The 26080-nt window shown below is 49.0% G+C and overlaps 6 protein-coding genes across 6 annotated transcripts; 4 read left to right on the top strand and 2 right to left on the bottom strand.

The window, feature by feature from the left end:
* Positions 1 to 1020: 1020 nt before the first annotated feature.
* DEU56DRAFT_887308 (uncharacterized protein) lies at positions 1021 to 3219 on the bottom strand. The gene is made up of 3 exons (XM_041356224.1): positions 2689 to 3219; positions 2454 to 2635; positions 1021 to 2398 (listed from the first exon to the last, which is right to left on the bottom strand). Exons 1-3 carry the CDS (start codon positions 2867 to 2869, stop codon positions 1283 to 1285), a joined length of 1479 nt encoding a protein of 492 aa, XP_041208522.1. The 5' UTR covers positions 2870 to 3219; the 3' UTR covers positions 1021 to 1282.
* Positions 3220 to 7142: 3923 nt separating this feature from the next.
* DEU56DRAFT_946216 (purine and uridine phosphorylase) lies at positions 7143 to 9043 on the top strand (the record flags this gene model as incomplete). Its single annotated transcript, XM_041359034.1, has 9 exons — positions 7143 to 7167; positions 7216 to 7286; positions 7340 to 7560; positions 7618 to 7759; positions 7822 to 7851; positions 7901 to 7983; positions 8036 to 8135; positions 8199 to 8528; positions 8586 to 9043. The coding sequence occupies 9 exons, from the start codon at positions 7143 to 7145 to the stop codon at positions 8655 to 8657; spliced, it is 1074 nt and encodes a 357-aa protein (XP_041208521.1). The 3' UTR covers positions 8658 to 9043.
* Positions 8929 to 11162, bottom strand: DEU56DRAFT_352249 (uncharacterized protein). The gene is made up of 2 exons (XM_041345806.1): positions 9066 to 11162; positions 8929 to 9010 (listed from the first exon to the last, which is right to left on the bottom strand). The coding sequence occupies exon 1, from the start codon at positions 11125 to 11127 to the stop codon at positions 9103 to 9105; it is 2025 nt and encodes a 674-aa protein (XP_041208520.1). The 5' UTR covers positions 11128 to 11162; the 3' UTR covers positions 8929 to 9010; positions 9066 to 9102.
* A 1144-nt stretch (positions 11163 to 12306) lies between these two features.
* On the top strand, positions 12307 to 16396 carry DEU56DRAFT_946202 (glycoside hydrolase family 31 protein; the record flags this gene model as incomplete). The annotated part of the gene is made up of 20 exons (XM_041359033.1): positions 12307 to 12583; positions 12638 to 12773; positions 12826 to 13120; positions 13173 to 13327; positions 13382 to 13465; positions 13516 to 13713; positions 13768 to 13841; positions 13892 to 13992; positions 14042 to 14060; positions 14113 to 14165; positions 14223 to 14251; positions 14301 to 14364; positions 14430 to 14566; positions 14614 to 14688; positions 14744 to 14922; positions 14964 to 15166; positions 15219 to 15327; positions 15378 to 15553; positions 15607 to 15772; positions 15825 to 16396. 20 exons carry the CDS (start codon positions 12307 to 12309, stop codon positions 16337 to 16339), a joined length of 3045 nt encoding a protein of 1014 aa, XP_041208519.1. The 3' UTR covers positions 16340 to 16396.
* A 2473-nt stretch (positions 16397 to 18869) lies between these two features.
* Positions 18870 to 20284, top strand: DEU56DRAFT_804350 (uncharacterized protein). Its single transcript, XM_041353244.1, has 8 exons — positions 18870 to 18898; positions 18960 to 19056; positions 19115 to 19175; positions 19229 to 19288; positions 19339 to 19473; positions 19533 to 19773; positions 19835 to 19883; positions 19948 to 20284. Exons 4-8 carry the CDS (start codon positions 19273 to 19275, stop codon positions 20131 to 20133), a joined length of 627 nt encoding a protein of 208 aa, XP_041208518.1. The 5' UTR covers positions 18870 to 18898; positions 18960 to 19056; positions 19115 to 19175; positions 19229 to 19272; the 3' UTR covers positions 20134 to 20284.
* A 1055-nt stretch (positions 20285 to 21339) lies between these two features.
* DEU56DRAFT_352031 (glycoside hydrolase family 31 protein) lies at positions 21340 to 25759 on the top strand. Its single transcript, XM_041345804.1, has 20 exons — positions 21340 to 21601; positions 21656 to 21791; positions 21844 to 22138; positions 22185 to 22339; positions 22390 to 22473; positions 22525 to 22722; positions 22774 to 22847; positions 22902 to 23002; positions 23059 to 23077; positions 23130 to 23182; positions 23237 to 23265; positions 23316 to 23379; positions 23427 to 23563; positions 23613 to 23687; positions 23741 to 23919; positions 23974 to 24176; positions 24229 to 24337; positions 24388 to 24563; positions 24617 to 24782; positions 24836 to 25759. Exons 1-20 carry the CDS (start codon positions 21448 to 21450, stop codon positions 25348 to 25350), a joined length of 2922 nt encoding a protein of 973 aa, XP_041208517.1. The 5' UTR covers positions 21340 to 21447; the 3' UTR covers positions 25351 to 25759.
* Positions 25760 to 26080: the final 321 nt, after the last annotated feature.

Raw genomic sequence — 26080 nt, 5'->3', positions numbered from 1 at the left:
CAAATGTGCCCGCGCGTTAACTGGACCTGGAATCACGCGTGAGTAGTGCTAAAATTTATAGTTCGACTTACTTATCCTAAACTGATACTAGCTATACCTTGGCCATATCCAGATAACCACCGTCCCTGGTCACTCGCTACCATCAGACCCGCGGCACAATCACAGGAACACGCATGCCCTGTGCTGTCAGGAAGTTGATCAACCACATCCCACATATCGCCGACAGGCCTAAGTCGTGCTTCCCCCGTTCACGGTTTAGGCCAGTGCCCTTGATTCTTAGCCATCTCCGGCAGATTCATGAATAACCTGCGCCACTGCCATGCTGAAGACCGGGATTGGCAAGTAACGGTCGCCCACCAGCCGTACTGTTCGTGAATATGTTCGACGCATGTTCGTCCTATTCTATTTACTGTGACTACGTTGACCTAACCATATACTTCGTTATCGCCACTTCTATCCAGCCGCATGCGCTGGAGCGTTCGCCGTACGGCCAGAACAGCTCAGGACCTTGGCGAGCATGCACCACCATGCTCTCATCTGGTGGTGGCAGCGGGGGGTCCGACGGAACAATACGGCTGCCGAGCACCGCGGTGCTTCGTTCCCGATCAGCCCTTCAGCAAGATTGTGAGGAATCGTGTACCGCGGCCTAAATAAATACTTGGATTATATCCATATATTATGCCAGGTTTATGTCATGCTTATTTCCATTTGACCGTGATACAGATGACTCGGTGCGACATTTCTGGTTCGCGATGTATTTGCGATAAAACTTCAACACTTTCAGCTAAATCCAGGATCATCGAATCGCTAGCTCAGGTGTGAAATCATTGCCTCCACGAATAAAAAAACCCATGCGCGATCGTCCCTCTCCCGCAACATGGCGCCCTCAAGGGTCGGTAATCACCGAGCGATCATCCCAATAATCGATGGTAGCAGACTTTCCTTTTGGACAATGCGGGGATCGTCCATCCACCGTTTGAGTCGCACGAGCGTGATAAACATTCAGATATTCAGATACTTGACGATGATGTATAAAGCGGGTAACTTTAAACCAGAACAAAACAAAAACATGCGATATGCGAAGAGCGCGAGAACAGTGTCAGGGCGATACCAAATAAGCTGAGTAGCGTGAACGGTAAACTAAAGATATATGGAACCCCGTATGAAGCTGAGTGACATGAACGATGAACTAAAGATAAATGGAACCCCGTATGACCAGGCGTCTACGCATAAGGGATCATCCGTCAGATTCTACAGGTGTCTGACAAGGTTCAGTGCACTACTAGAGTTGAGGGGCAGAGTCCGTTTCCGATCCAGCGGGGGAAGCTGTGTTCATTGACGGCGTGTGCGAGTATACCGGCATTGACTGCACAGGTGTCAATGGTGCCGAGAGAAGATTATTCCGAGATTGTGTACTATGGTATTGATGCACGGTTGAGCCACTACTTTGCGGATATCCCGCTGGCATTGTAGAAACTGGGGAATAATGGTGACCGTGGTATGCAACCTCTTGCCTGGATGCCGCTGAGCTCCCTTGAATGTGGTCAACAGCACCATAGTGGTGAGAAACGTCAGACAATTGTGAGGGGGAGTGTCGGGCTGAATAAACGTTGTGGGTACTGCCCTGAGGCGGATAGAAAGGAGAGTTTAGCGTGGGAAAGCCGTAGCTCGAGGAATGGACCGATGGATTGTTCGAAGCTAGCGGCTCCGATGGGCTAGTACCCCATGATGGTGATGGCTGAGCTGATTGGAACTGGCGGTGCCTGTCATCTCCAGCCTGTGGAGACGGTTCTGAACCACCCTGCGACCAAGATTGGACGGCTATGCGTCCTAAATCGTCTCGACTGGAGCGACTGGAAAGGTGCCATTGCCTTTCGCTTCCACCCTGACTTGGGAAGTAAGAGCCAGGCGGTGCATGGGGCGCATTGTGCACGAAAGGGGGAAAATAAGCAGGACTCGTTGATCCGCGGGGTGCGGACGTGGACGGTCCCATAACGACATCAGGCGTAACGTGCCCATGAGAGGACAAGTACGGCACTCGTCTGTCACTTCCACTATGGGCCTGTTGGTAACTTGGCGCCCGCGCCGGGGGCAAGTAGGAAGCATCGTCATGATATGTGGCTTCCGCAGATGCACAGACCTCTGGTCCGCTGCTCTCATATCTTTCTTGAGAATCATGATGGTATTCGACAGGAGAGATCTCGCCATACTCCGGATTAGAAGACTGATCGTCGGCTGAGTCGATGGTGGAAGCAGACTCTGCAGCCGCGCCTGTGGAGTCTGCTCTTCGCTTTTTACGGCTGTTGTTCGGCCTCCGTCTGTAAACGTAATCCGGGTACTTGAGATTGAAATGATCCTTCAGCTGTTTAGCTTGATCAAGGTAGAACTGCTTCTCGGGCTATATGATTTCGACATTAGAACCACCGTCGAACAACGTGAAGAAAATACGTCACCATGTCCATAGTATTCCATTCTCGACTTAAGACTTTGCTGACATCCCCTGTTCGCATTGATTGATTTTCCGCGGAAACTTGGGGTCGTCTCCTGCGAGCAAAAATCATGAATGCATTCATGGGACGCTTAGGTGTGCCATCCGCATTCAAGGTTTGGGATGTCAGGGAGGTGGTTGCGTCGTCTGAAGTCATTTGAGCGAGATGTGCCATTATGAAAATAGAGAAGATAGCTCACCGTCGGTGTCTGTGTCCATCTTGTTTGCGTCCGGATACAACAGATATCCAGCATCGTCCTCGGAACCCGAGAGAGACCCCTGGTCTTCGACTCTTCCGAATCCTTCGTTGAAGGAGACATTGAAAGAGCCGGTATATTCTGCTACTGGTCCATGTCTTCCTTCTCCATTGAAGGGGTTCATGTTAACAACGGCGGGGAGCACGAATGAAGAGTGTCAAGCTCGGATAGCGTTAGCTTACGCTTTTGTAAGCGCAAGTGACGTTCCAGATGGATTGAAAACTGGACTGAGACTGCTGACGGTCCTGTAATCGGTGACCTGTTCGCTCCTGTTATGAGGAGTTTTGAAGAGGCTTGTTGACGTACTGAAATCAAGAAATAACGCATGGTTAGGTGAACCGGAACAGGCAGAATCATTAAGTCTGATCGTAAAAGTCGAGTGAACCTAAGTGGTGCCTTCAGAATTCGCGGAGCTCGTTTCCTCGGGTATGGCTCGCATTAACTGGCACCGAGCGCCGCTGGCTATAGTGACCTTTCATCATGATCACTGGCGACTGCTCAAATATTTCTCCGCTTCTAAGAATCCAAAATATTCGTGGTCGTCAATCCTGGTTCCAGCACTTCCCATTTACGCGTCCAGTCGAGTGCCCCTTCAGGATAGATCTGTGTGATTTGAATATTGAAGGACTTTAAATTTTCAAGCGCTCAATCCCCCAAAGAGTACACTCGCGTGTTACCGAAGAGTTTGTCCAAGGATGGCTATACTCATGGCAAACTCTCTTTCGACACAACTGTGACTCGTGTCGAGCACGAGGCCATTACGACTTTTGTTAACCCAGGTTGGTCTGCCAGTGAGACATTTTTGTTGCCATACCTCCGATTGTTTGATAAAATGTGAGGACAGTTTCATTCTGTTCCGGCGGAGATTGCTGAGAAATAATTTCAAGCTACGCGGAAGTAAAAGCTTCCACTGCTAGATCTCACAGGTGAAGCATACCTTAAACGTGGTTATTCCACGCCGTGCTGTGGGGTGTAGTACGAGTCGGTCCCGTCACTCCGACCGTCGCTGTGCTTACTCGGAGATGCCCCAGGCTTGCACAACTGCACACTTTCCATTTTCGGTTCGGCCACCTCCGCCGCCATCTGCCAGCCGCCGCGAACTTCCCTCTTTCTTGCTTCCTCTCCTTGCACGCTGCACGCTTCCTGTCGCTGAACTAGTCAGCATGAACCCTAGGTTCAGGGATCACCCTAATTCCTTGCCTGCTTAAAGTTCTTGCACAGGCATATTATGTATCATTGCTGCGCATCTTCTGACTCCGATCAAGATCATGACATCTCGCGGCAAGCCTACCAATAGTCCACACTTGGGATAGTTCCCAGCGAAAGCAGCTTTGTGAGTGCTCTTTTGGGATGAGTCCAAGGAACAGAGCGTGGCTTATGTGTCTTCCTACTCAGGAAAGCCTCAAGGGTCAACGTAAAGGTGAGATTGCCAGCTCAGGGTCAACCCAGGTGTAACACGAGTAAACTTATGGAACGATTTAAGGCCTAATTTTCTAAACCCGAGTCGACGGCTTGGAGATTTCCTGGGCACTGAAGCAAGCTCTCTGCGTGTGATTGGTGGAAAGGTTGTGAGCATGTTCCTTTTCAATCCCAAAACAACTGTTGATCGGTGACTAGATCGACTCGGAGTCTGATTGGCATTTCCCGTCGACTGTGTAGGATTGCGTCATATCGGCAATCTCAAGACGCGTCGTCTGGCGATCCTGTTCAGATCCACATGTTCAAGCAACCGCCAGATCTGCATGAAGTAGACAGAAGACGATGATTACCAATTTGAAATAGTGAAACTTCTTCTCATGTAGTACTAGTGCGACCCTTCAGGCGTCAGGCTTCAGTACTAACCCGCGCACCGTAACGTTGGTTGCTGCCGCTCGGAGCCCGAGATCAACGAATTTGGCGAATTTCGGTGTCGTGGCAAAACCACCAGGCTGGCCATACGCCGCCTTGGCAAGGCCTTAGGTCATTATCGCTGCGTGTAATCCCCCTTGCAAGCTCGAAGTTCATGGAATTCAGTAGCACTCAGACTTCTTAGTCGTTCATTAATATCGCTTCGTGGTTAGAAGAAGATCTCAACGCGATCCAAGAAAGTTGTAGATGTGCCTGGCTTCGGCACTCGATGCATTAGATGTAATGGTAACAGGGGAGCCAAGAATGTGATGACGGTCTGGACTGCGCTATTAACTATCTACGTCAGAGCTACTATCACCTTGATGGTCTGGTTATCTAAGTACTGGATAATAGAGCATCTGAGGATTGGACATACAGGGGCAACGATTGCATTCTCGATCCCCACTTCTCTGACTGCCAAAGTTGTTCTCCGCGCCACTGACACGATGCTCGATGCCGACGCTGAAGAACCCGGCAGCTGGTCCGGTGATCGCTCTCCAAGAGAAAGTCATCTCGCTATCAGTAACCTTTTAGCCCAACTGGGGACAAGGTGATGTTGCAAGGAGACACATATCACAACGTACTCGTGCCTTTTCTTTTATTCTGAAGGTACTCTAGCACGCAATGAACCACTTCTTCTCAAAGGGGATCGCCCCCCTTCGTCTCTTGTGATCCCATTGCGAGACGTGAAACACGGAGTACGGGCGCAATTGACAGAGGTGTTTGTGCAGGCCGCCGGGCAGATGTTATCCTTGCTCACGCCAAGTCATAGAAATTAAGGTTACACCTAGCCGCGGCCCACCCACGATGTCGATAAATTTTTCCGATGGAAAGCAGGGGAAAGCACTGCAAATCCAGTCAACTCCGTGGTACTTCGATGATTATGGTACACCGCAAGCAACCTCGGAGACCGTAAGACAACGCCACCGATTGCGGCATAAAAGAACTAGCCAGCTGATATGGAGAAGACCGTCGTCGTCGCTCCACGTGGTCCCATATCAGTTTGCAAAGGATAGAGTTCCTGTTGGGACAGCTTCTTGCCGGGAGAAAGGAGGCCACAACAGAAAGTCTGGGCTCGAAAGCCAGTGAATTGGAGCTCAGATCTACGTAATAGTCAGCCCATCAGTGATGATATCACAAAAGCGTGTCAAAAGAGAGAAAAGAAGGGGGGGACGTGCATAATAAGGCAAAGGGACAACAAGGTTTTAAAGTATGACACACCAATCGGACGCGCGGGCAGGAAGGCGTCATTTCATGTATAATGCGATAGTTCCCTTGGTAGTGCAGGGTAGCACAGGGTGGTACGTCGACCTCCATGCGGGGGGAAACAGCCGTCAGATATCCCCTTGCAGAACGTTCCGTGAGAAGCCAGGCTGTCGGACGTCACCGGATGTTAGGGGTGTGCGCGCAAGTGACCGGTGACATGCTGGTTTGCTTCAGGACCGTCAATTTTTTCGTGATCAGTCCTACTACGTTCAAATGATCCTTCTTGAGACCATCGGGCTCCTCCGGGCCCTGAAACGTCTTGGAGACCACCTCGATTCAGCATTGTCTACCGTTCAACTCATCTGAGCTGTTTTCAACATTCTTACTGTCACTGTTACATACATTTTGATCCGACTCATCTGCAGGTGATGCACCACGTAGTGAGCACCCTATAATAGCTATATATCCTGTAACCATAGCGCTACAGCACCTAGTACCAGCACGCCCGATGAACAATGAGTCTTATCTTGTCGTCGACGTTTTCCCGACCTACGTCACGTTTTGACCAGTATATATCACTGAGCCAAGTGCTCTGCACCTGTAAAGCTACTCGTGATGAGGTTAGCCAAAAAAAATTTCAGTAGTTCCGTGAGTAGTATTGCTGAAATATACAATAATACTATTGTTCTCATCATTCCCACTGCAATTGTTGCAAAATGGCCCAGAGTTGCAAATCACAATGTAGCACACTCATATTTCGCTCATTTCCTTAGCGCAATAATTATAGAGGATGATTGATCCATAGCTTACTGTGTATATTTTTTATTCTACGAAAAATGGACGAGAAGTACTTGCGGCAGCGAAACACTGCTCAGAATGTGCACTTTCCACGCCAATCCATCAGAGGGAAGCCACCACATGCGCTAAAAAATTCAGGAATTTTACCAATGGTTTCCCATTGCCTTCTAATATCACTCTAATTTTTTCTGACATGATAACTGAGTGTTGTTGAGAGACACAAATATTGTACCATTGAGATGCAAGACGTGACAGGAGTGGGATTGTGTTCGGAGTCATAAATCGATGCTCGGCAACTCGGCCAACTTGCTAGATTTGTTCGAAGCCTGACTCTGAATTTGTATTTCAATATAATTTCGGTGAAAATTCGGAAAAGAATAACATGCAAGTACTTGTATTATGTAATAATATCAATATGCTAATACGTTTCGGACTAGCTAGAATTTTTGGTCAAAACAGTTGAACACGTCCGACGGCACTAGGCTCACCTGCAAGCTACGTACATCATGAAGGATCGCATACAGGATGCAAGTGAGTAAAATATTTGTTTATTGAAACTTATCATAACCGTCCATGTAGATTTTCCCAAGACAGAGGACGGTCGAGTTTACCACCTGGGTATACGAGCAGGAGAGGTAGCTAACAGAATTGTAAGTCAGAAGCGCTTTCCGCTTCTTCCAGCAGCTCATAATTATTGTATAAGATTACTGTTGGATCCATTTCACGAGCAGAGGGAATCGCAAAGATGCTGGACGCCTCTCCAAAGATATTTTCCCTGTACTCAGAGCGCGGTTTCCTTACCATCACAGGATGCTACAAGAGTATACCAGTATCCATAGTATGCATAGGCATGGGGGCGCCTAACGCGGATTTTTTCATCCGCGAAGTCAGAGAATGCCTGAGTGGGGACATGCTTGTCATAAGGTCCGAACAATTTTGATAATTACGCTGAATTGTCGGATTAATGGGCTGTTTCGGAAGGCTAGGGTCATGCGGTTGCTTGACTGACCTTCCCGTAGGATCGCTCGTCCTGCCAGCATCGAGCGTCGCTTGTACCCGAAATGTGGACTTCGATTTTGCTTCCTGCGATCCTTGGGATGTTCCATACAGGTTGAGCAAGCCCGTCCGCATCATCATCGCTCCTTTCGCACCCTTTCACTCACGGAATGGAAACTTTCCTATCAGGTCTCAGCAGATCCAGACCTTCATGAAGCCGTAAGTCCAACAGGGCATTACTTTGTGACATCGCTCATTCCAAAGGTAGCTGCGCGATGCCCTTGATGCGACACGGCCGCCTTCGCTCAAAAATCTTATAGTTCCGAACGCTGTCAATGCATCGACCGACAGGTACATTCAGTTCGCATCCTCACCGCACTCTATCATACTGATATGAAAAAAGTTTCTACTCATCTCAGGGGAGACAGACATCCTTCCAGGACCACAATGCTTCTTTGATCGATCACCTCAAAGCCGCTGTACCTGGTCTAACAACGCTCGAGGTACGTGTTTCTTCATCGAAATCATGGGCCTTGTCTTCGATAAACGTGTGCGTCCCTCTTTAGATGGAAACGTTCTGGATATTCCATCTTGCGGCCAGCTGGCGTGGAGTTAAAACGTCGAGTTCAGCCGTTAATCCTCCATTAGCTACGGTTCCGGTGGTACCTGCATTCTCGGGAATACCCAGCAGGACACGAGAGAAGGCGGAAGTGCTCCTTTCCAGTCTCGATGAAGATACTTCTTCCAGACCGGTGATTAGAGCTGCGGCCGCCCAAATGGTTTTCGCTTCACGAAGCTCCCAAGCCTTTATCGGTCCAGAGCAGGTGACCGAGCTCGAGAAATGGAGTGGTAGAGGCGTGCTCGAAGCCCTGTCCAAATTCGATGTGACCCCTGAAGTACGTGTTATCGATCTTTATATGGCTTGCAAGGCTCAAATTCAAGTTTCTCGATAGAGACTGCACCCTGTTTCTGGAAGTGTATGGGAATCAATGGAACATTCCAACCCGGTGAAGGCGTTGCTGTAGCAATCCAGCTTCGATTAGTCTTTGATACCACAGGGATGTGCATTGTGTGCACGCCGCCAAATCATGTCAAACAATGTTTTGAATTGCAAGATGCCATCCGTTTTGTACAGATTGATAGTACCCACTACTCCACAGTGATTCTAATTCTATGAAACAGGATGAACACGCAAGGCTCATCATTCCCACTACCGTCTCTTGTCAAAAACCCGGCTCACATGCCCTCTGCCTTAAAATGGCGTGGCAAGAACTTGTGGTAACCATGATGATGTAGCCTCAAGATTGGCATGCGGTAGCTTGGAGTTACTTTAAAGGATACATTGCTGGAACGGTTATTATCTTAGTTCTGTGACAACCTTCTAAAATGATCGTCTGGGTGAGTGCGTCGACCATCAAACATGAGGGACTTACAGGTCCAACATCATCGCCGTGCTTCGCGGGAACGTAATTACCGATATACGACGACTGTGCCAAACTCCTCCAACAATAATGCTTCGTCCTCTGTGATCTGAGGACAATCGTCCACATGAACGCAGGCGATGCGGACAGGACGCAAAGCTTCTTCGATTGGAATCAACGTCGATGATGCTCCATGAGAGTTTTGTGTTGAATGTGGCTTCGCGGGAGAAGAGGGGCCTCCTTGTGGAGATGCCACGCGCGCTTTTTTCAAGGGCCGTATCTTACGGCCCAAAACCGTCGAGACAACGCTAGGAACGTCCTTTTGAGCCTTCACGTGCATGCTGTTGCCTGCCGGCGGTGCGCGCGCGAATACGGCTGCAAATAAGCTTTTGAATTTGAAGTCGGAGCAGCCCCATAGCGTTATACTTTCTAGCTTTGGACAAACTCTGACGCCACATCCACGCGCTGCTTTGCGTTCTGCATCCATCGCGAGACCGTATGCCTCAGCAAGCGCGTCGAGCACGCCATCCACGCCCGTGCACGAGATCAGCGTCAATGATACCAGGCTCGGCATATAACCGAGCATGAGCTTCCCGTGCCCGGCAAAGACATCAAGGTGTGATAGTGTGAAATGTGTAAGGTGGGGGAGACGGGGGTCGCGGAATACGTAATCAAGGCGCGGGAGAGGATGCTTGTGGTCACATTTTGGTGGGCACTTTCCTGCGTATGCAAACTCGAGTTGCTCGAGCACAGGGAAGATGAATTGGCGCAGGGAAGAAATGAGGGAGTCACCATTCTGGCAACTGATGCACAGCTCCTTGAGCGCGGTCATGGATAGGACGCCTCCGAGAGGCTCTGCCTGGATGAACGAGTCTGGTTCTTGCCAATGATTACCGCGGAGCGTGCTGACGTCGCCCCGCTTCGTTGGGGAGTTGGCAATTAGAATTTCCCATCGCTCCAGTGCAGGCAAGCCGAAGAAAGACATGAAGGCGTACACGTCGAGGGAGCTTGCGAACTTCCATATGAGACTTCTGAGCTTAGGCAGTTCAAGGGGGGACACGACTGCGAACCGATTGTCGGCTGTCTGTCCTTCCCTGGATTCCTCGAGCACAATATCACGAAACGGTGTGGCTTCCATAAGAACTAGGTCTTGGAGCTCTGGAATAAAACTCAGGAAGCGGTGCAGATGGGACATTCGTAGGGTATACTGAGGAACACGGTGGGACCTTCGTTGAGGGAATGAGAGCTCGAGAGTTTTCACAGACCGTAATAGAAATGGAGGAATGACACGCGGTGGTAGTTGTTGGAGACGGAGGTGGGTAAGGACGCTCGGTGTGTCGGGGAGACTTTGTCCGCCTGGTTCATCCAGTGTGAGGAGTGGTGTGCCAACAAAGCATGGGGCAAGGCTTGTGAAGGAAAGATCCAGGGAGCGTAATGACCCCAGTTCGTGAAGGTTATCTATGAGTACTTCGACCATGAGTCGCATACTCGCAGAGGATGTGCACTCGAAGGTGATAGAGCGCGCACGAGAGAGGTGAGAGCCCATCGCGTGGAGCAGGCTTTCAGACGCCAGCCGCTCGTCTTCGGAAGCTTCATGGTCATCAACGTGGTACGGTGTGGGAGAGAAAATGAAGTCGAGCAAACTAGAACCTGAGCGATCCATGAACGCGCAGACCGGAGACGCGGACCACTTTCTGCTCTTGTACGAAACACGCGACCACAGTGTAGAAGTGGCAAATGCGAGTTTACGCCATTTCCGGCATACATGAGATATAATGACGGGGGAGGAATTGTAAGGGAGACCTGCTGAGGTGTCTGAGTCGTTGCCCTCCGCCACAGAGACAAAGATTTGGATCAGCAACTCCGAGGGCAGCCAGTTGATCGGATGTCTCTGACTCTCTAGCTCCGTTACTTGAGATGCAAGTGTCACTTGCTCGGCCTTGACTGAATCTCTAAGACGGGCCATGTCCTCCAAAATACGGACGAAGTCATTTTCACGACGATGCAGAATGGAGATTTGAGCTTGCAGGACCTCAATTTCGTGGTCAATCGTAACAATACTCTTCCTAGGCATGTCGAAAACAGAATGACGAACAAAAGAAAGCGATTGAATTCGCAGAATGATGTCTTTACCAACTTAAGCGTGTGCCAAACAAACATCCTTGGTGCACACTAGGCAAGTTGTCAAGGCAAACATGGGTGGCGTGCTTGTCCAGTCAAGGTGATACTATCGCGAAAGCCTGATCTATATAGCATCTGATACTTGCAGTAGGCTCGCGCTAGATAACTACGCTACGGAGCTATTTAATTCATTTTATCGTTTGCACCCATGATAACGGTCCAAAGTGGTACCTCGGTCAAATCAGAATTCGAGACAGAACCCCTCTGATATTGCCGTAAGGCCACATGAATGCACAGGTAAAGCACGAATGGATCCCGACGGGTCGACTAATACGTGTTCTTGCCGCAAATCTGTTGAATGACCTGGAAGCTGCGAGTTGCAAATAGTAATGGGCGCCCTTGGTGCCTCTAGGACTCCTCTAGAGCGCACTAGTAGACTCTAGTAGCAGTACTGTACCGAATTGAATGATAAGTTACATCAGAATGCTCTCGCCGCAAGAAGAACTTGACGTACTGATGATCTTTTGGTAATGAAAAGGCAATGAAATTGAAGAACGTTACCATGCCTTTTCCGATCGGGGCGTGAACGGGCGTGCCTTCACCGATATCGTGCATGATCACGGTGGACCTCGAGATCAAACACAACGTCCTGGCAGGAATGCATGAACCTATAGTGAAACCCAGGCTGTAAAAGTACACGACTACGGGAATTGCCGTTCCGACGGCCCAGAGGATAAACTGGCGCCTAAAACTTGCCTAAAACTACAGACTCGACCGTTGAACACTGTAAATATAATTCAGAACCGTATCCCACAATAGACTGTGCCACGCTGTCGAGGATACAACTCACTGGTTGACGACCACGGTGTGTATTCAATTCTGCTTCAAAATCGGGCGAGTACATATACCGCTGCCTACACAAAGTGATATGACTCCCGTTTGGATGGGACAACATAGTAAAGGTCGGCTTACTGCTGAGACCTTGGAACTGATCAGTGATCTTTTCCCATCACGGTAGTCAGCTGGTCTTGCGAGTTGTCCGAATGATTGTGGCACGAGGACAAGTTGTCATACGAGTCTGTACGTTACTGACCTGCTTCGTCTCATTTTCCTCTCACAGGTGATATCATATATGCCGTCCGAAGTCCCGCTGCGATGGCCACGTAAGAGGGAGGATATTCGGTTCATAAGTATAAATACAAACCCATCCGAAGATGAAAAGTTCATCATCGGCGACGGTATCCTTCTCTCACTGCGTCAGAGTCTCATGTTCTCCTTGCTCTTGGGTGTCCTGTACGCCCTAGCGCCTACAGTCTGGGGAGAGGTTTCTCAGCGTGCCACGCTAGGAAACAAGCTCACTTCCAATGGCACAGGAACACCTTATTCGATGAATGTCACAGATTGTCCAGGTGGGACTCCAGTTCAATTTTTGTGGAGTTGCCACTGACAATGGCGGGTTTTAGGATACGCTCTAGGGTCGCTTCAAGAGTCTGACATTGGTCTCACTGCTCAGCTCACGCTCGCTGGACCAGCATGTAATGCTTTTGGACAAGATATCTCAGACCTCACCATTGAGGTCACTTACCAGTCACAGTCCACGTACGTGGCTTCCCCTCGAGTCTTTTCGGTGCAGCACTAATGATTGGTTTAGTTTGCACGTCAAGATTTATGACACCGCCAACCAACAGTTCACAATCCCCGAGTCGGTGATCGAACGACCTGCCGCGCCAACGACATCATACACGGGCAGTTCTGACCTGATATTCAACTACGATGCAATGCCTTTCGCATTTTGGATCACGAGACGGTCTGACCCGGACGCAATGCCATTGTTCGACACGAGAACTTCATCGCTGCCACCGACTCCTATTCCACCTTTCAATGCATCTGACTCAAGTACGGCATTTGATGGGTTCCCTCTTGTATTCGAAGATCAATATCTCCAGGTCTGCATCCGTCATTCCCGCTGAGGTTGTGAAAATGGCTTACGATTACCAGGTTGCTTCCGCTCTGCCGTATGGCACCAACATTTACGGATTGGGTGAGGTAATTGCTAGCAGTGGATTTAGACGCGACATCGGAACAGATGGGGGCGTAGGTACCATTCAGACGCATTGGGCTCGCGACGTTGCAGATCCCATTGATCAGAACATGTGGGTCACGTGATTGGATATAATGCTCACGTGAGGATTCATGACCGTGTTTAGGTATGGCTCCCATCCAATCTATGTCGAACATAGGTATAATGCGACTACTGGAAAAGCATCATCATCCGGTGTACTTTTACTCGGGTATTTTACTCCAGTTGACTCTGATTCTGTCCGTTGACAGCATTTCCCAGTTCTGCGGGTTCAGATATCTTCCTGCAGACACCCACGAACTCCAAGGTGTCATTAGTCGAGTACCGTATAATTGGCGGCATCCTGGACTTCTACTTCTTCTCTGGTCCCTCGGATGCAGAAGTCATTTCCCAGTACGGTTCAGTCATCGGGTATCCTATGTGGCAGCCGGCGTGGGGCTTCGGGTTTCATCTTTGCAGGTAATATGCTCTGCAGTGTGATTGGCGTGAAATAGGCTCACTCAAATTATACAGATGGGGATACCACAATATCAGCGATGACATAGAAAATGTCGCGCAGATGCGCGCAGCTGGCATCCCTTTGGAAGGTTTGTTACATCCTGGACACTCTTTGCTCGAAAACCTAACTCGTGGCTAGTTCAATGGAACGATATTGACTTGTACCATGCCTACCGCGACTTTACCACTGACCCAGTGAGTTTCCCTGGGGATGAACTTCGCACGTTCATCCGGGAGTTGGTGAGTATTTCTCCACATGGGGTCCGGCCAATTCTGACTTCTGTGAAAGGCCGCGAATAACCAACATTGTAAATGCGCTTGTACTCTTTCCCTGCCAAGTTTAATCAAACCCGTGGTTAGATATCCCCATCGTGGATGTCGGCATCGCTGTCACAGTGAATTCAACTGACGTCGTGAGTCTCTTTACATGTTATTATGGTTAGATGCTTCCTGACCATATCATAATTTAGTATGATCCTTTCACACGGGGCGTTGAAGAGTGAGTTCTTTCGTCCTGGTAACGGATTGGAGTGCTGAATGCATTGCAGAGATGTGTGGATTAAGAATCCAGATGGTTCTCTGTACCTTGGTCAAGTCTGGCCTGGATACACCGTCAGTCACTAATGACTTATGGAACACTTCAGTCAGCTAACAATTGAACGAACGTGCTCTTCTAGGTCTACCCAGACTGGTTCAGCGAAAACATTCTCTCTGTATGGACTGAAGGTCTCAAAAACTGGACGGAAATGGGTGTCGAATTCTCCGGCATTTGGCTCGACATGAACGAACCAAGTTCGTTCTGTAGTGACTCCTGGTAAGGCGAGCTTTTGTGCATTCGATTCGAAGCTGACTGGAGAGAAGCGGGACCGGTGCGAACTACTCTGCCCTTGCTCCCCTGAGCGTGGCCGGCACGGTCGTCGCCGGGTACCCTGAATGGTAAAGCAACTTTGTTGAGTTGAAGTGCTGAAGGTTACTAACGATGTTGATGAAGCTACAATGAGACAATATGGGGACCTAGTGGGAACATGACTATCAATGGCACCTCTACAAATTCATGCACAGCAAGCTCGACCACTCCAGCCGTGGTGGGAAGACGGGGCGTCGGAGCTGGTGGCGAGCAAGGAGTCAATCTCAACAGCCCGCCATATGCTATCCATAACGGCAAGTCTCGTTTCCTATATACCATGGGTTCGATCTAACTCGGAATGCAGCTATCGGATCCCTTAACCGCAACACCCTGGCCACGAACGCGACGCACTACGGCGGATATGCGGAGCTCGACGTGCACAACATGTTTGGATTTATGGAGGAAAAAACGACGCACCTTGCGATTCAATCTATCATCCCCGGAAAGCGTCCGTTCTTGATCAGCAGATCGACCTTCCCTTCTGCTGGAAAGTGGACTGGTCATTGGGTATTTTGAACTAACTTGACGGAACAGGACGGAATGCTGACGTCTCCGATAGCTTGGTGACAACTTCAGCAAGTGGCAGTATCTGTACCTCAACATTCAGGGCGTGCTACAGTTCCAGATCTACCAGATTCCGATGGTTGGTGCTGACACTTGTGGATTCAGTAAGTGTTCTGGAGAATGTCAATTGGTTTCTGGTTAACGATCTACTTAGACGGCAACACCGATGAGGAGTTGTGCAACCGTTGGATGCAACTCTCGGCATTCGTTCCCTTCTACAGGAACCACAACACATATGCTGCCCTTCCTCAAGAGCCTTACCGATGGGCAAGCGTAGCGAACGCGTCCCGCATCGCTATCGCTGCTAGGTATGCGCTGCTGCCGTACTGGGTAAGCGATTTCGCTGTCTAGTGATCATGACGCTGACAGTAGACACACAAAAGTACACGCTGTTTGCCAATGCCTCCATGGCTGGCCTTCCGCCTGTCAAGGCGTTGTTTTACGAGTTCCCTGACGAGCCTGAACTGTTCACCGTAGATAGGCAATGGCTCGTTGGAAGCGACATTCTCGTGACTCCAGTGCTGACTCCTGGAGCTACGACCGTCGAGGGTAATACACCGATCTCATCAACAACCACCGCCACTGACCCACCACCCCACAGGTATCTTCCCCGGCCGCGGTAGTGTAGTTTGGCGCGACTGGTACACACACGCCGTCGTGAATGCAACGTCTGGAGGAAACACGACGCTGGACGCTCCCATCAGTCACATCAACGTCCATATTCGCGATAACTCTGCTTTATTGTTGCACCAAGAGCCCGGGTACACGATCTACGAGACTCGTGAAGGTCCCTATTCGCTGCTCGTGTCCCTCAATGCAGCAGGCACGGCCTTCGGCACTGCGTATGTAGACGATGGAATCAGCTTCCCACCTGGACCGAGTCGGAGTCTCACTTTCCAGGCTGCTGATGGCACACTTAAGATTGAGAGCAAGGGTGAATATGCGATTTTGCAGAAGTTGGAGACGATCACTGTGCTCGGGGTGCAGAAACCTACCCAGGTGAAGTTCCAGGGATCGCCGGCTGGGGGGTGGACTTATAAGGAGGCCACTGAAGAGCTGGTGGTGTCGAATGCGTCTGTTGACCTTAATGGACAGCTTACCTTAACGTGGAAGTAGTTATTATTTAGATGCACAACGGCATTAAGTGGTTCATCCTCGATATGTCTCACTTGGAGGAGAAAGGAGGCGTGAAGGTCTTGTAAGTTGCAAATTAAGACTGGATACGTGTAGAAAAGAACGACTATTTTAAGTCGTCTATGGTCTGTCTAGGGGAGACTACTAGAAATGAATTTACGAGCGATGTTGAATATAATCACCGACTCCCTATATAAGCTAATACATACTACATCCTCACCAGGTCTGAAGGTAGATTGTTTGTCGTGGACGGTAGTTGGCGGCTATCACAAATAAAATCTCGGTAGATGTCGGTCGAACCAGTGCGCCGTAACAGAATCAGATTTTACGAATCGAAAAAAAACTGATAACAGGTTTCATACCGGCACCTCCAGGAGGAACGGATTTTGAATTTGTTATGGTGCCTGCTTCGCTATGACCTGTTGAAACAGACCTTCGAGGAAACTATCACAAGTGAATGTTAGGGTGTGATAAGAGGAAAAAGACTGTGGTCGGTAGGTTTCAAACTACACCCTCTAAGAGAATAGATTTCTAATCTAGTAACACTCACTTGGTCATGAGTCCTTAAGATGGACCTTCGAGGATCTATCCATGGATCGATGTCCAGGGTGCGATTATAGCGAAAAAAGTTCCGAATTTGCACTATCGCCCACTTACCTAGAATTAGGAATAGATAAGATGGATCTCCAAGAAACCATCCGTGAGTGAATGTACAAGTATGATAACAGAAAAAAGGTGATTGTAGGTAGGCAGGTTTTAGTTACGCACCCTCTGGGGGAAAACAGATTTCGAATGTCATTACACTCGCATCGAGATGTTGCCTCGCACGTAACAGCACCACAATGGTCGACGACAAAGGGCGGTGTTAGATGTTTTTGAGTGACTTTGCATTTTTCCATGGAAGACCACGACATGGGGCGGCACGCAATGATCGCGGTTGGCATGATCTCTGCGATGTGATGACCGGTGATGAGGCGGGATCCTTTGGACTGAGACGGAGTGGGGTGTGTCCGAGGAGAATCCATATGTGAGCAGGTGTTCTTTAGGTAGTACAATCTTCTGGGCTGAACTGGTCAAGTCATAGCAGTTTGATGTGTCCACTGTTCATCATGATTAAAGACGTCTTCTCGAGCGCCCTTGAGAGGTTCTTGAGTGATCCTCAAAGTCCTACTATTCAAGCTCATGCCGAAAATGCCATCGACGACGCTGCTCGGTTTGACAGAGAAGTGGGGCGCGAAACCGTCTCGGAGAGAACTGCATGTGCGCATGTCAATTTGGTTGACCAGTCGCGGGTTTATCTCAAGCTCTTATGTCAGTGCGATTTTTCTGACGGGAGGAGCCGTGTTTATTTGGTCTTCTTCAAGCTCTACAAACATTGGAATATGTTGAACTTGATGACTGCCAACAACGGCCGAAGATAAACTCACAGAAAATCTTCATAGTTTCCCATAGTCAGGATTGATCTTGGTTGATCCTGGCAGCCTGGAGGATTAATTGTTGATGAGTTGCCGTTGAGTGAGTATTTAAAATTAGATGTTGACATTAACAGGTCTGACGAAAAAAACGAATCGTATTCATTGATCCGCGAAGGAGTTCGAGCCCTAGATCCGAGTACTCGCAAAAAAACGTCACACCACGTCGCAAAAGCTATTCTTGCTGTTCGAGTTTCTAGCTGGCCCGCCGGGCATGCGCTGGACGATTTGTGTGTTCCTTAGACGAAACTTTCAGTCCTAGTTCATCATCTCAGCGCACTCAGATATCTGTGGCGACCAAAATGCACAACTCGCAAAGAACTCTGAACAGCCCCATCAAACTACATATGACAAGAAGCTTCTTGAGAATGTCCCTGGCAACGATCGTGAGTTCGCCAGCTGTTCGCCGACTCGGAGAACCAGCCTATTAAACCCTGAGGTGGGGTTCGTTCAATTCAAACATGCCGTACGACACTACTTTGTGCTGGATGTACTTAAATGCGCAAGTCTGCAAGCTTTGACTCTGGTACCTCAAGTTCGCTGTCCACTGATTTCCTTGGAATCAGTATGGCCTATGTCACAAATGATCCTTCTTGGTGGCAAACAATCGATTTCTCGCTCGTTTATAGCTATTACGTAGGTGTGTTGAAAGCAAGTTGGATAATGTTGGTGATTGCTCTCGCTGACTCGATGACCTTTAATTTTGGTTTCGCAGCTGCGTCCTCTACTATGGTGGTATACGATTGGGGTGAGGGAGATTATACTTACACAAGGGCATTATTGATATTCTTGTCATATTCTTCAGCACTAATATCCGGGCAAGAGGTAGGTTGATGCCATTAATTACCGGACAGTCATTTTGCTAAGAACGGTTCTATAGTTCGAACTGGTTTGGGTGAGCAGAGTCCTATTTCAGCACGGATAATGTGATCGATTACTTGGGGGTAGTCGCAACGCTGGTCTCCCATCACAGTGATGTATCTCAGTGTGCGCACATTATGTTATGATCGGGGCTGACAAGCTGTACTGACTAGTTCTAGGTGCGCTGCCTTGGAGTAATATACTGCGGGTACGCAACCGTTTTCAGGGCTAATAAAGTTGTCACTGCTGACGAACCAACTTACGAGCAGCACCAATATGCTGGGAATGTTTTCCTCGCATACACTGTTCGTCATTTCTGACTGGCGGATTGCAGGCAATCTCTTGTTAGTCTCGCTGACAGATGCAGTGGGTCTTTCATGTCGACCCTTACCATTCCGGACTAACTAATTTCACTTCTACGTAGGGGTGAGCAAGATTACTGTGGATCAGCTTGTTGGTTCATTGTGTATAATGACTACACAGGTGTGAGTTTGTTTGAAGCATCCCCGAAGCTTGTCAGCGACTGAGTTTTTTTCAGGTACTTTTATATTGTACCTACAGAACTGGATTCCCGTCGTTGTGATGGTCATGCTGGCTGGTGAGCTGTTCAACTGCAGTAACTCTGACTTGACTGAAATATCGTGCAAGTTGTCATAACCATTCGATTACATGCCATGTATGAGGGATCCAGAAAGATCCTTATCTTCCTTGTTGTAACTTTGTTAGCCCTCTCGATCGCAGCCGGAGTCCTGCTCTTTATAGATCTTAGCTATACTCGAGGCGGTAGGTTTTACTTGTGGATGAAAGATTCAAGCGTATGAGGCTCACTGGACTAATCACAGAGCAGTTCGTTCTCTCTGGTACATATCAGTGCCGGTTCTACTTCGTGGACGGACGTGCTCCAATTCTAATTGGTAGTGAATGGGTAATCATCGCTGGACTCGTATGGGAGGTCCTCGCGTTATGTCTTACGGTCTGGGTTGCCATAAGACACCTCCGTGAACTGCAACGACGATCGACAAGATGGACCGTCAGGGACTGTTTCACCGTGTTAATAAAAACACATGCGCCTTATTTTGCAGCGTAAGCTCGTAGTTTGGTTGTCATAATCCTTAAATTTCCGCTGAAGTTCAACATGTGCTAGCTTTGCTGTCGCCTCTTTCTCCACATTAAGCAACCAGTCTCTATCCATGGTACGCAGAATCTGTGACTGACACGTTTGGATCTTACCACTCCTCATCACGATCATTCTTATAGAACCCCTCTGCCGTGGGAGTTCAGATTCATAGCGGCGCTGTTCAGATTATTACTGCTGTGCAGTTGTTTGTGCTTGGACCACGTCTCGTCCTTAGCGTGAGGGCATATTATGCCCAGCTTTTGGTCGACTCCGACGAAGGGATTGCCATGACTCCAATTACTTTTCAAGAGCCCTTACCGGAGTAACTGGTGATGTGTAACGTAGAGGCTGTCTTTCAGGTACTGTGTTGGGGTATTCTGGTAAGGGTTCAGTGGTACGCCCGTGAGGTGGATGAAGTATAGAGGCAGCGAAACGGACGTGTATGAAGTGCTATACTAGTACTCGATTGACATACGCTATGTGAATTTCCTCTTTGACTTTGCGTGAAAAGAACTTGGTGAGCTGATTTTCTAAAACACGAGTAAGTTCTCTCTTTGATGAGACCGCGCGATTCCAAGGGCGCGAACTTCAGCTGATACACAGAATGACTAGTTGGAACCCCGGAACTTTCTGCTCGAGGCCGCACTCATGACACTGATGTCAGCAAACGGGGCCCTACAGTGAATCACTCCAGGTACACAAATGCCATAATCTATATAGCATGATACAGCAAAGGAGAACAGAGTGCCCTATCCAACAACTTCATCCATTTAAATCTGATATCAAGGAGCGTCGTGCAAGTTCCTGCCAGTGCACGCAAGGCCCGTTCGCCGCGACGCGACGTCCGGCGGTGCCAAGGCCAAGATCCTTTGAACAGAGGAAGTGGAGATCATTGAGGTCGGAAAGATCTAGAGACACGCGGCTTCAAGTATGCGGAATCCGGAACACGTCTTCTGCCGTCACCATCTGATGGGGGGTCGAAAACCCTGGTTTGAACTATATACTACTAGTACTAGTATGGACCACCTTCAAGCCAGCTGCTTTCCTTCATGATCTGCTGCCATAAGATTCTCTTCGTTCCAGCTTCTGAAATGGATGCTGGCATCTTACGACGATCTTGGGACATGGCTCAAAAACCTAATTCCACGATGGTTAATCCTCTGGTTCATCATGATTAGCTAACAAGCCCACCGACCAATAGTAACTTCTCCGCCAGAGGTCCGGAGTCGTCGTCAGAGAGTCGGAAGGAAATTTTAATCGCGATTTTAGACGTTGCATAATGGCAGGCACGTCTAGCAGAGACTCGACTTCGTGAACCATGGCTGGCTCAAGCACTTACACTTGGAACGATTCACCTATAGCTACCTGTATATGGGTACTGCATGAAGTATGGCATCGCTGCCAGCCAAAGTGGCCCTACTGGTGAGAGCTGTAATATGTACGTCCCATTTGGAATCGACAACATTGTCGAAGTCAGCCTGATCATACAAGTCGTAAGCATTCGTAAAGCGTCCGTAATGCGGCAGAATCAAGCACTTCTGCCGTCCAAGTCCCATTCCAATGGCTACACGTAAGAATGAATGTCTCGCGTATTGCTCGTGTAGGGATATAAATACAAACCCGTCGCATTCCTTCTCTCAATGATGCCCCTCATGTTCTCCTTGCTCTTGGGTGTCCTATACGCCCTAGCGCCTACAGTCTGGGGAAAAGTTTCTCAGCGTGCCACGCTAGGAAACAAGCTCACTTCCAATGGCACAGAAATACCGTATTCGATGAATGTCACAGATTGTCCAGGTAGGACTTCAGTTCAATCTTTGTGAAATCGCCACTGACAATATTGGGATTCAGGATACATTCTATGGTCGCTTCAAGAGTCTGACATTGGTCTCACTGCGCAACTCACACTCGCTGGACCAGCATGTAATGCTTTTGGACTAGATATCTCAGACCTCACCATCGAAGTCACTTACCAGTCACAGTCCACGTACGTGGCTCCCCCTCGAGTCTTTTCGGTGCAGCACTAATGATTGGTTTAGTTTGCACGTCAAGATTTATGACACTGCCAACCAACAGTTCACAATCCCCGAGTCGGTGATCGAACGACCTGCCGCGCCAACGACATCTTACACGGGCAGCTCTGACCTGATATTCAACTACGATGCAATGCCTTTCGCATTTTGGATCACGAGACGGTCTGACCCGGACGCAATGCCATTGTTCGACACGAGAACTTCATCGCTGCCATCGACACCTATTCCACCTTTCAATGCATCTGACCCAAGCACTGCATTCGATGGCTTTCCTCTTGTATTCGAAGATCAATATCTTCAGGTCTGTATCTATCACCCCTAATGTAAATCTGGCTTACGATTTCTAGGTTGCTTCCGCTCTGCCGTATGGCACCAACATCTACGGTTTGGGTGAAGTCATTGCCAGTAGTGGATTTAGACGCGACATTGGGACAGATGGGGGCGTAGGCACTATTCAAACGCAATGGAGTCTCGGAGTTGCGGATCCCATCGATCAAAACTTGTAAGTCACATGTCTGGAAATCATTCTCACGTGACGATATGGCTTGTTAGGTATGGCTCCCACCCTATTTATGTCGAACACAGGTACAATGCGACAACCGGAAAGGCGTCTGCCTCTGGGGTTCTTTTGCTTAGGTATTCAACTCTAACCGACTTCCAGTTCTGTCTGTTAATCGCATTCCTTAGTGCTGCGGGTTCAGATATTTTCCTGCAGACACCCACGAACTCCAAGGTGTCTTTAATCGAGTACCGTATAATTGGCGGCATCCTGGACTTTTACTTCTTTTCTGGTCCCTCGGATGCAGAAGTCATTGCCCAGTACGGTTCAGTTATCGGGTATCCTATGTGGCAGCCGGCGTGGGGCTTCGGGTTCCACCTTTGCAGGTAATGTTCTTTATAATACCGACGTCAAGGAGACACACTTATTTCATGCAGATGGGGGTACCACAATGTCAGCGATGACAGAGAAAACGTCGCGCAGATGCGCGCTGCAGGTATCCCCCTGGAAGGTCTGTCACATCTTGGGGGGACTCATCGCTTATGATTCTCACTCGGCGCTGCAGTCCAATGGAATGATATTGACTTGTACCATGCTGTCCGTGACTTCACTACTGACCCAGTGAGTTTCCCTGGGGATGAAGTTCGTGAGTTCATCCAAGAGTTGGTGAGTGTTTCTCAGAATCCCGTTAAGAGTGCGGGTCGTTTTGACTTGCGTGATAGGCCGCGAATCATCAACATTGTAAATGTCCTTGCAATTTTTTGCTGTCAGGGTTGATTGAACAACTCGTCAGATATCCCTATTGTTGACGCAGCTATCGCTGTCACAAGGAATTCAACTGACGTCGTAAGTCTCTCGACGTGCCGTAGTCAGATACTCTCTGACCATATATTGATTTAGTATGATCCATTCACACGGGGCGTCGAAGAGTGAGTGCTTGCTGTTCTGGTAGCGGTCCCCAACCCTGAATGCGCCACAGGGATGTGTGGATTAAGAATCCAGACGGGTCTCTATACGTTGCCGAAGTCTGGCCTGGGTATACCGTCAGTGATTCTTGGCTTATGGTACTCTTCGACCAATTGTTTCTTAGGTTTTTCCGGACTGGTTCAGCGAAAACATGCTCTCCGTATGGACCGACAGTCTCAGAAACTGGACAGACATGGGTGTAGAATTCTCCGGTATTTGGCTCGACATGAATGAACCAAGCACATTCTGTAGCTACTCGTGGTAGGGCAAACTCTCATCTACGTCCTTTTTGACGCTGACTGGTAAGAAGTGGGACCGGCGCGAACTTCTCTTCCGTCGGTCCCCTGACCGATTTCAGCTCGGTGGCTATTGGATATCCTGAATGGTATGGAATTAGGACTTTTCTGAGGCGCTGAACGTTATTAACGATTTTTGAAGTTACAACGATACACTCTGGGGACCTAGCGGGAACATGACGATTAACGGAACCTCGACATATTCATGCGCAGCAAACTCGACCACTACGACGGCGATAGACAACTTAAACAAGCGGGGTGTCGGCGCAGGTACTGAGCAAGGTATTGATCTCAACAGCCCTCCATATGCTATCCATAATGGTAAGATTCCATTAGTATATACCACTATTGCGATGTGAATTCCCTGGAACGCAGCGGCCGGATCCCTTAACCAACACTCCCTAGCGACGAACGCAACGCACTCCGGCGGATATGTGGACCTTGACGTACATAATATGTTCGGGCTGATGGAGGAAAAGGCGACGAATCTTGCTATTCAATCGATCCTGCCCGGAAAGCGTCCATTCCTGATCAGCAGATCAACCTTCCCCTCTGCTGGAAAATGGACCGGTCATTGGGTATTTCAATCCTCTCGGCTGAATTGGGCCACGATATTGACTTTTCTAATAGCTTGGCGACAATTACAGCAAGTGGCAGTACATGTACCTCAGCATTCAGGGCGTTCTACAATTCCAGATCTACCAAATTCCGATGGTTGGCGCTGATACTTGTGGATTCAGTAAGTATCTTACGGAGTGTAGAACGGTCTCTGGTTTACAATCCACGCAGACGATAACGCCGACGAGGAATTGTGCAATCGTTGGATGCAACTCTCGGCATTCGTTCCCTTCTATAGGAACCACAACGCCATCGGTGCTCTCTCTCAAGAGCCTTACCGCTGGGCAAGTGTAGCCAATGCATCCCGCATCGCCATCGCTGTTAGATACGCGCTACTGCCGTACTGGGTAAGTGTGTACGCTCTCTAGTGATCACGTCGTTGACATTGAACACACCAAAGTATACACTCTTTGCCAACGCCTCCATGGCTGGTCTTCCGCCTGTCAAGGCGTTGTTTTACGAGTTCCCTGACGAGCCTGAACTGTTCACAGTAGATAGGCAATGGCTCATTGGAAGCGACATTCTCGTGACTCCAGTCTTGACTCCTGGAGCTACGACCGTCGAGGGTAATATCCCTGATCTCATCATCAACTACTGCCACTGACCCACCACCACACAGGTATCTTCCCCGGTCGCGGTAGCGTAATTTGGCGCGACTGGTATACACACGCCGTCGTCAATGCAACGTCTGGAGGAAACACGACGCTAGACGCTCCCATCAGCCACATCAACGTCCATATTCGCGACAACTCTGCTCTATTGTTGCACCAGGAGCCCGGGTACACGATCTACGAGACTCGCGAAGGTCCCTATTCGCTCCTTGTGTCCCTCAACGCAGCAGGCACGGCCTTCGGTACTGCATATGTGGACGATGGAATCAGCTTCCCGCCTGGACCGAGTCGGAGTCTCACTTTCCAGGCTGCTGATGGCACACTCAAGATTGAGAGCAAGGGTGAATATGCGATTCTGCAGAAGTTGGAGACGATCACTGTGCTGGGGGTGCAGAAACCTACCCAGGTGAAGTTCCAGGGATCGCCGGCTGAAGGGTGGACTTATAAGGAGGCCACTGAAGAGCTGGTGGTGTCGAATGCGTCTGTCGACCTTAATGAACAGTTGACTTTGGCGTGGAGGTAATTTTCTACCATGTTTTTTTAACCATTGGATAGATCGCGCAGTGCGTGATTGTAAACACTTACCGTCGTTTTTGGAACCACCAAAATTGGAGCATAATACGCATACTTGCAGCTGCTTCAGCATGAAGACCTCTATCATAATACAAGGGACAGAACTTCGGATCCACAAATATCAGATTCGACCTGCCCAGAGTAACGTGATGGATCGCCTGCGGACAAGTGCAAGTCAGATCATGTGCGGCGTGCGCAATCACCACCGGGAAGTGTTGAAAACGTTCAACGCATGCCGGCTTTACCTTACTGCATGCTGTGGAGCTCGAAGATACGGTCCACAACACGGTTTTCTTGTCAGTTATGAGAGTTCGTCGATATACAGCATTCCGAGTGTATTGGTACGAAAGCGCTAGAAATTCAGCACTAAGGGGTCAGTACATATATTTAGACCCCACAGATGGATGCAATGTTGGAATAAGTCATACCCACTGGCAGGATCCGACCGGGGAGCGAGCTTGAGCCTTGGAGCAAGTCGGGAACGTTCTATACACAGCAATCAACAGCAAAACACACCCACAAGCCATAGCTGCAGTGCTCACGCGCTCATAAGGCGTCAAGTGACCTCAAAAAGGTTTTCAAGGGTTTTCACTTTTGAACCCCATACTGCGAACTTTTCTCTTCTTCGGACTTTCAACAAGCCTAGCCTCGGCCTAGGAGTGACCAGTCACTACTAGTAG

The sequence above is a fragment of the Suillus clintonianus genome, assembly GCF_016758775.1.
Source record: "Suillus clintonianus strain FC179 chromosome Unknown DEU56scaffold_35, whole genome shotgun sequence".
In the NCBI taxonomy this organism is placed as follows: Eukaryota; Fungi; Basidiomycota; class Agaricomycetes; order Boletales; family Suillaceae; genus Suillus; species Suillus clintonianus.
This window is presented reverse-complemented; position numbering and strand designations above follow the sequence as displayed.

Excerpts from the sequence above, each read along its gene's own strand:
- DEU56DRAFT_352249 (XM_041345806.1), bottom strand. The coding sequence starts at position 11,127 with ATGCCTAGGAAGAGTATTGTTACGATTGACCACGAAATTGAGGTCCTG.
- DEU56DRAFT_887308 (XM_041356224.1), bottom strand. The coding sequence starts at position 2,869 with ATGAACCCCTTCAATGGAGAAGGAAGACATGGACCAGTAGCAGAATAT. Across the intron at positions 2,636-2,688 it reads GATGGACACAGACACCGACG|ACGACGCAACCACCTCCCTG; the intron begins GTGAGCTATCTT and ends AAATGACTTCAG. Across the intron at positions 2,399-2,453 it reads AATGGAATACTATGGACATG|CCCGAGAAGCAGTTCTACCT; the intron begins GTGACGTATTTT and ends GAAATCATATAG.
- DEU56DRAFT_352031 (XM_041345804.1), top strand. The coding sequence starts at position 21,448 with ATGATGCCCCTCATGTTCTCCTTGCTCTTGGGTGTCCTATACGCCCTA. Across the intron at positions 22,848-22,901 it reads TGCAGGTATCCCCCTGGAAG|TCCAATGGAATGATATTGAC; the intron begins GTCTGTCACATC and ends TCGGCGCTGCAG. Across the intron at positions 23,564-23,612 it reads ACATTCTGTAGCTACTCGTG|TGGGACCGGCGCGAACTTCT; the intron begins GTAGGGCAAACT and ends ACTGGTAAGAAG.
- DEU56DRAFT_804350 (XM_041353244.1), top strand. Across the intron at positions 19,774-19,834 it reads CATGCGCCTTATTTTGCAGC|CTTTGCTGTCGCCTCTTTCT; the intron begins GTAAGCTCGTAG and ends AACATGTGCTAG. Across the intron at positions 19,884-19,947 it reads GCAACCAGTCTCTATCCATG|AACCCCTCTGCCGTGGGAGT; the intron begins GTACGCAGAATC and ends TCATTCTTATAG.